Raw genomic sequence first — 8,584 nt, 5'->3', positions numbered from 1 at the left:
GTGTTTGCTATGAAAATTTATTAATACTTTTTAAAAGAGAAGACTTGTTTAAAAGAAAACTATTTTCCTCTCTTTGAGATAAAATAATAGCAATATTTAAGCATCAGTTGATACTTTCAATTTTAATTCGATAAATTTAAAGGTGTAAAATACTTATTATTTTTTATCAAATTTTGATTTGGATAATTCTAATTCAAATTATTAAATTAATTTTACATGTTTAAAACGAAACAAAGTAGAAATTGATTTTCTATTTAAACGAAAAAATGCTATTTTTTAAATTTTGGTAAATATTCTCGGTTTAGCTCATTTTACTTGTAGAAAAATAGAAGTATAATAAAGTATTTCTATCTACTTTTTAGAAGAGTTGGTAATATAAAGTATAAAACGTAGTTGTTGTTTAATATATATGGGGCCCATAATTTTTAACATTATTTCTTTTTAATATGGGATTCACCTTTTTGTTTTTTAATATTGCTTGATTTTGTTAATATGGGATCCAGTTTTTTTTTCCCGTGAGTTTGGATGTGATGGGTTCCACTTTTTTTCTCTTTTTTTTTTTTTTTAATACTGATTGGTGTTTAATATGGTGCCCAATATATATTTTTTTTAATATTAGTTGTTGTTGGGGCCCACAATTCTTTTCCACCTTTTTTTTTTTACATTATTTGTTTTTTTAATATGGGATTCACTTTATATATATATATATATATATATATATATATATATATCTTGATTTTGTCAATACGGGATACTCTGTTCAAAACACGATTAATATAACATTGTAGTTTGTGCTCCGTATTTAAAACTTTATTATATTAGTGTTTGCTATGAATATGCACGTGGCAATGAATCCATCATTATTGACTTAATGAGATACTTTGGAAATTACATGAATATTGTTTGATTTTTTAATATGGGGTGCACTTTTTTTTTTTGACATTATTAATTTGCACTATTTTTTAATATTAGTTGTTGTTTAATATATATGGGGCCCACAATTTTTTTTTGTGTAGGAGAATTAAAATTATGGGGCCCATAGGTTGTTTTTGGGAATTTTACTTGTCATAGCTACTTCTAAGACCTATTTATGAATAGTAACTACCTTTTATTTTATTTATTGTTCATAACTAAAATATTTTCTTAAATTACACATCATAACTAGTGTCTTGTATTTCACAAATTTCTCTTTTAAATTAGTTTTCTCTCACCTCTCAAATCTATTTCTCCTTCACCCTTCTCTTTCTCTCTCTCCGTTCCCTCTCCTGCCCCCATATCTGTGGGATCTACTTCCCTTGCCTAGACCCTCTATTTATGGTTGTTGTTCTCCTATAGCCTTATTGATTTATGGCCCTTGTATCTAAACAGTCAAAATTATTTGAAATGACTTGCAGAGGTATTGAGGCTAAGCAGCCCAACTCTGCTATTCGTAAATGTGCTAGGGTTCAATTGATCAAAAACGGGAAGAAGATCGCTGCATCCGTTCCTAACGATGGTTGTTTGAACTACATTGAAGAAAATGATGAGGTGTTGATTGCTGGATTTGGTCGAAAGGGTCATGCCGTAGGAGATATTCCTGGTGTCAGATTCAAAGTTGTGAAGGTTTCTGGTGTATCTCTCTTGTCTCTCTTCAAGGAGAAAAAGGAGAAACCAAGATCTTAATTTGCCATTTTTGCCAAAATACTGTTTCCATGGACTTCTAGTTTTCAGAGGAAGTAGAAGAACTTGATGAAAAAGAAGAATTGTTCTCAAAGTTGTTAACTTTTTATTCTTCTTGGATTTTTGGTGAATCTGTGATTAGTGTGGAAGTTGTAGAAACACCATTGATGAGAGTTGTGGAGCTTCACGCCCACCAAGTGTTTGATAAAATGTTTCAGTATATTTCAGTGTATTATTTCACTATATTTATCTTCTTATTTTTTGTGTAGAGCCTATTTTTGCTCCACTTTGTTTTCACGATTTTTGTATCTCAATGTAATTCTGCATTTTGTATTTCTAATTTATGAAATAGTTTCCGATATATTTCATTGTATTCCATTATATATAGGCATACTACAAGTTTATATTTCTTAAACAACCAGCCATATTTCATTGCATTGCAGCGTATATTTTTCTAAATTTGGAAGTTTTCAGATCTTTAGTGGTTTTGAATTCAAAAAGTTTTAATTGTGATAAAAGTTGAGAGAGATTCGTGAGCTGTTATGGAATGCGTGAAATATGGTTGATTTAATTTAACTTACCATTTAAAAAGAAAAAGAAGAATTTGTTCCAAAAATATAGTCTATTTTTACTCAACCCGATTTTTGTATTTCACTGTATTTCAAAAAATTTGTTCCATAAATAGCTCCTGATTTCACTGGAGCATGTTTACTGTTCACTGTATTTCTCTATATTTCAAAAAAACAGAAATACACACGTTTTTAAAGTAAAGTAGCTACGCTTGGTAATTTTGCATTTATAGTTATATCTAGTTAGAAGCCAATAAAAGGTAGCTATTTATGTAAGTTACCCTTCTTTTTTAATATTAGTTTTACACTATATAGAAGAGATGGGGCCCATTATTGTTTTTTTATTTAAAGTGGAACGGACGACGAAAAAAATGAGCCCCAACCGGCTCTTCTATATAGTGTAAATAAAAAATATAAATTTGGTGACATTTAAAGGTTTACAGCCATTCATGACTAGGTCCCCTTGCGACTATGAAGAAGACCTCCTATCACGTGAGATAGATCTCTTACGAGCCAAGACTTTTGACAAGGGATTAATAAATGTAAAAAGAATGTTTCTAGAGAGACTCGAGCCCAGAGGTATCAATATATATATATATATATATATATATATATATATATATATATATATATATATATATATATATATATATATATATAGCGTAGTTTTTCCAACAAAGGGGTTCAACAGACTTAATTAATATCCATAAATAAATAAATTTACCTTATATACACAGTGTAATTTTCTTACAAAGAGGGTTCAGTTCCTTCCACCCCTTAGTTCCGCCCCCTAGGTTACGATGGAAAAGATGGCATGAGGCAGCCATATGGCTCATATTTCTATATACACTTTACAGGAAGAAAAAGACAATGGTTGCTAGGTTATAGTTATAGGAGTAATTTCTTTAGGAACGTGAATGTGAAATCTGTTAGATCACTTACAATATTGGATGTCCCTCTTTATAGATAATGATCTCCCATGATTATTTTTATTATTTTGCTTTAAATTAAGGAAATATATAAATTACAATGAAAACGGACACCAAAGACTCTATGATTCATATGGACATTACTCTTAATAGTTATTATTAAGAACGAAAGAATGTGTGATAGATCTTAATTGATATCTTATGAACTTGAATGATAAAATATAATGAAAACGATCACATGAGACCTATAATTATTGTTGCTCCCAAACGCACACGCAAGTATACGTGGTCGTACAAGTAATATAGATTGTTAAGCCCAGATGTCGATCCCACAGAGACTTAGATTCTACTGTTAAGCTAATTCAAATTCGAATGAAACTATTCAAGAGAGTGAAAATCGCGATGTATGTTGTACTAAACTAAAACTAAAAAGTAAAAAATTTGTCATGGATGTTTTTGTGACTGAGAATATTTCGACAAAGATTGTAAGATTTATCAGATGAGAGAAAGTTCTAGGGTCATGACTTTTGACAATCCGGTTGATCTTTGGACAATTCCACCTATTTTATTTCTTGGGTTACTAGTTGACGGGTTAATTATAACTTTATGATATTCTCTCGAACTACTCACAAGCCTGTAGATGTTACTATAACGCCTATATCTCTATGGTCATCAGAGGTAACAAGAACGCATTTAATTCTCTGTATTCAACTAAGTAGGGCTAAAGGGTATATCTCTATCCTCCATACCGAAACGATTAAATCGAACAAACTCTATTTATTCTTATTACGTACGTGAATTCCCTTTCTCAAGTCCAATTCACGCACCACAGATAGTGTCTAACTATTAGCCAGATAATCAAACAATTAAGATCAAGAATAAATAAGCAACCCAAAATATGAAAAATTAATAGATAATAATTGTCGTCAAACCAACTATCATGTCTTTCGCCACAACCCTGGAATTTAGAAGTTTTAGCTACTCATGATTCTTAATGAACAAAAAGAATTCATGAATAATCTAGGGTTGAAAAAGATGAAAAATAAAATAAACCTAGAGAGAAGGTAATATGATGGCTTACAAGTCTTGGAATAATCCCAGCACGTCATTAACAATGAGAAAAATAGCTATTTATAGTTTAGGGTTGTTAACCAAATAAAAGGGTCCTAATCCTAATTAAAATCGGACAAAATTCGACATTCCCACATTGGCCGCGCGTCGCGGTTCCAACGCGGGGTCTTTAGTGAATTTGGCTTCTATTTGTGCTGAGTCCGCGACGCGGGCTCAACACCTGACTGAGAAAATTCCTGCAGCTGATTTTTCTGTTAAGTCCACGCGACGTGGGCTCAACGCATGATTGCCATTGCGTGTTGCATCCGCGACGCGGGTGTGGCACAATTATTCCTGATTCTTCCAGAAATTCACCTAAGTGTCCAAAGCTTCTCTCGTTCACTTGTGTACACAAGGTCACCTCCAGAATCAACCAAAACTGCTCGGTTTCCCGTCGTTTATCTTCATCGTACCTAGATACATGAAATATAGCGACATAAGCTCAAATACGACAATTTCATCATATATTAGGAATAAAAGTCTAAGGAATGTGATGTAAAATGACACGAAACATGATATTTGTGCCAAATATCAATTATACTAGGCAGTGATGGCCCATGCAGATGCCTATTTATATTTTTTGTCAAAACAACAGTAAGGCTCGATTAGTCTCAGAGTATATGTACAAGCAATTGATATATCTATTTGCTGCTACACTAAATTCTAAACTCTTCATTTAGATGTGTGTAGAGCATATTGTGTTACACCTCGGAAATTTTTCCGTACTTGTGTGATGAGTAGAACAATGAAGGGCTTGAGTGCATGATGTTTTATTAAGTCAGGAATGGCTAATTATGAATTTTTGGAAATAAAGAAGTTGCGGAAAAATTTTCAGCCCCGTGGTCATATATGGCACTATACGGCCCGTAAGGTGATTTACGGACCGTATAGTGCAATCGTATTCCATCGTTCCAAAAGAATCAACTTTCTGCCCAGTGTTGATATGGTTAAATACAACCAAGTTTACGGCCCGTAAACTGGTTTACGGACCGTAAACCAGATCGTAAAATGCCATGTTCCTTAGCCAAAACTTTCTGTTTTGAAATGATTAAATACGGCCATGGAGGACGGACCGTAAATCAAAATACGGTCCGTATATGGTGGTTTACGACCACTGTTCATCCCGGCAATTTTTCATTAAAGGTCAGTTTTGTGATTATTAAAAAGGGACTTAAACTCATTTCACTCCATTTTTCATCAAGACAACTCGGGAGACCTCTAGAACATTCCAAATATCTCTTCCATAAGAATCAAAGAGAATCAAAGGGAACATCAAGTCAACACCACCAAATTCATGAAATCAAGTGTAAGAACACAACAAAGGATCATCTAAGTGAAGAAATTTCAAAGAAGGTGGAACTAGGGTTTTGGCTATTGAAGTATTTCAACTTAAGGATTGTTCAACCATCATCCAAGGTAAGTTTCATGATTATTCCATGTTGTTTGAAGTGTTGGAAAGCTTAGACACTTGAAATGTAGAAGAACATAGAAATGGGTCATTATTGAGTAAATAGTGACATAAATGAATGATAGTGGAATTGAACTATGAATATTGAAGTGTTGTGAGTACAAATACGTTATAAATGATGTTTATATCATGAAACAGGCATTAAATGCATGAAAACGCAAAGACGAGTCATAAGGATTAAATATGGGGGAAAATGGTGGATTTTGCTAAACGCACGTAAATGACGATTGTCGATTATGATATTGCGAATAATATTATGAATATTGGGGGTTGATATAGAACATGAGAAAAGTAGTATGAGCAAAGGAGACGCTGCCCAACTTTTCCTAGAATTAGCGATGCGTTCTTGTAGTTAGTTTACTAATGTTGATCCTAATTCTCTTATGAAGGTAACGACGTGATTTTGAAGGAGAGCAAGTGAGCGATAGCCTAGCTAGGCGGCCAAGGTATGTGAGGCTAGTCCTTTCTTTCCAATGGCATGAATCTTATAGTCCGAATTACCACTTTTCCATGAGCTTCTACATTCCAAAAAGTTAAATGTCCATATGAGATAAGTTATACGATATGATGATGTTAGTCCTTGCCTACACTCACCTTATGTACTAGTCCTTTCAAGGTGAGGCAGAATGTCCGTAATTGCTCCATAAAGTAATCGGGGGGTCACGACCTTACGTCACCCCGATAGAGTAAAGTAGTTCTCAAACCTCATGCATGTGTTATGATAAGGTAAACATTTTTACAATAAGCACATTATTATGACTATTTTATGATAAGCATGGCATGAGCATTGCATACCGGTCCTAGTTGGCCGGGCAGACACCGCTTCGGCGGGCGGCAATACGGATACATCACGACCTTCGGGCGTGGGCAGACACCACTAGTGGGCGGCATGAGATGGTACCCCGGACGCGGGAGGCCTGGACGCGAGCTTATATTATTGATTATCACACCGTTCCGACATGGGCGGGCAGCTTGCATATGATGCATACATGTTACGATGATAAGTATGAGTAAGACAACATGCATTATTCCATGTATGATTATCGGTCAGATCCATATGCTTTATATTGATGCTCTCATTATATTATTGATGCCTTTCTTTACTGTTCATGCCTCTCATACTCAGTACAATATTCGTACTGACGTCCCTTCTTTGGGCGCTGTGTTCATGCCCACAGGTAGACAGGGAGGCAAGCTTGATCCAGATACTTAGGAGCTGTCAGCTGTTGAGAGCACTCCATTGTTTGGAGGTGCTTGTGATTTCTCTTTTGGTACATATGTATATATATATATTCTGGGCATGGCGGAGTCTTGTTCCGTCCATTGTATAGTATGTCAGTAGAGGCTCGTAGATGCGCAGTGTGGGTAGCATGGTCTCACATCCCTCATGCATATGTGCACTCACTATTTTGATGTACTAAACCTTTCTATATACAAAAGTATTTATATTTTATTTAAAATATGATTTCTCATGCTATTTGTATACTAAGTTGGTAATAGACTATTGAGTGAGTAAGATAAGTAGTAGAGTGAGCGGTGCTCGGTAACTAGCTCCGGGTACCCGTCGCGGCTCCTAGTCGGGTCGTGACAGAAGTGGTATCAGAGCAGTTCGTCCTAGGAAGTGTCTACGAGCCATGTCTAGTAGAGTCTTGTTTATGGTGTGTTGCGCGCCACGCTAATAAACAAGAGGCTACAGGGGTTTAGGAAAATGACCATCTTTCTTTTCACTAGATCGTGCGATAGAGCCATGCCTAGGATTTTATCCTTTCCTAAAGAGTGTTATGATTTCAGAAGATGCCGCCAAAGGGAAAAACTACCGCCGCCAAGAAGGGAAAAGCTACCACAAAGAGGCAGGCGGAAAGAGAGCCTCCGGCAAATGTAGAGGAAAGTGAATCGCAAAGTGAGGTCGCGCCCAATGTAGAAGAGCAGGGAGGAGCCTCAGCTCCGATTCCTCCACCGGGTGCTTCGGGTCAACAAGTGTCCGAGGCCATACATTTATTGACACAGTTGGTCGCCGCTCAGGCACAACGACAGAATGCGGGCCCAAGTGATCGATCGACCAGTACGAGAGCCCGTGATTTCTTGACTTTAAATCCTCCGGAATTTTTTGGGTCGAAGCCGGATGAGGACCCCCAAGGCTTTGTTGATGAGATGTCGAGGACGCTGAAACTTATGCATGCTTCTGAGACCGAATCGGTAGAGTTGGCCTCTTACAGACTCCGCGAAGTGGCGGTGCTATGGTACAAAAATTGGATGATATCAAGGGGAGAGAATGCACCACCTCCCGTTTGGCAAGAATTTGTCGATGCCTTTATTCGTCATTACTTGCCACTTGAAGTCCGCCGAGCTAGAGCGGACAGGTTTTTGAATTTAAAGCAAGGAAGTATGAGTGCCCGAGAGTATAGTATGCAGTTTAATTCTCTGGCCAGGTATGCCCCGACTATGGTGGCTGATATGGGCGATCGGGTTCATAGATATGTGAGTGGTTTGGGGCCACACCTATTTAAAGATTGCTTGACAGCCTCCTTGCAAGACGGGATGGATATTTCCCGAATACAGGCACATGCTCAGAACCTGGAGTAACGACAACAGCAGCAAAGAAGTGATCGGGATAATGACCGAAGGCAAGGTAAGAGAGCTAGATCTACGGGGGCAAGTAGTGAGTATAGAGGGGGATCGAGACAGATACATTCTAGGCACTCAGGTCAGTCAGCGACCAGTGCGCCTCCCCGGTTCTCAGATAGGAGGTTTGACCGTTCTTTTCAATCAGGGCAGGGCCAGAGCTCGAGGGCCTCAGATTTTCAGTTCAAGGGAGATTTTAGCCAGAGGAGACCCCAGTACCGCGGTGT

General features: G+C 36.7%; 1 protein-coding gene across 1 annotated transcript; it reads left to right on the top strand.

Annotated features, from left to right (window-relative positions):
- Positions 1 to 1,347: 1,347 nt before the first annotated feature.
- On the top strand, positions 1,348 to 1,848 carry LOC132642370 (small ribosomal subunit protein uS12y-like). The gene has a single exon (XM_060359598.1). The coding sequence runs from the start codon at positions 1,348 to 1,350 to the stop codon at positions 1,660 to 1,662; it is 315 nt and encodes a 104-aa protein (XP_060215581.1). The 3' UTR covers positions 1,663 to 1,848.
- Positions 1,849 to 8,584: the final 6,736 nt, after the last annotated feature.

Source organism: Lycium barbarum, chromosome 5 (assembly GCF_019175385.1).
Source record: "Lycium barbarum isolate Lr01 chromosome 5, ASM1917538v2, whole genome shotgun sequence".
Taxonomy (NCBI): domain Eukaryota; kingdom Viridiplantae; phylum Streptophyta; class Magnoliopsida; order Solanales; family Solanaceae; genus Lycium; species Lycium barbarum.
Note: the sequence above shows the minus strand (reverse complement) of the source record. Positions and strands in the feature narration are given on the sequence as shown.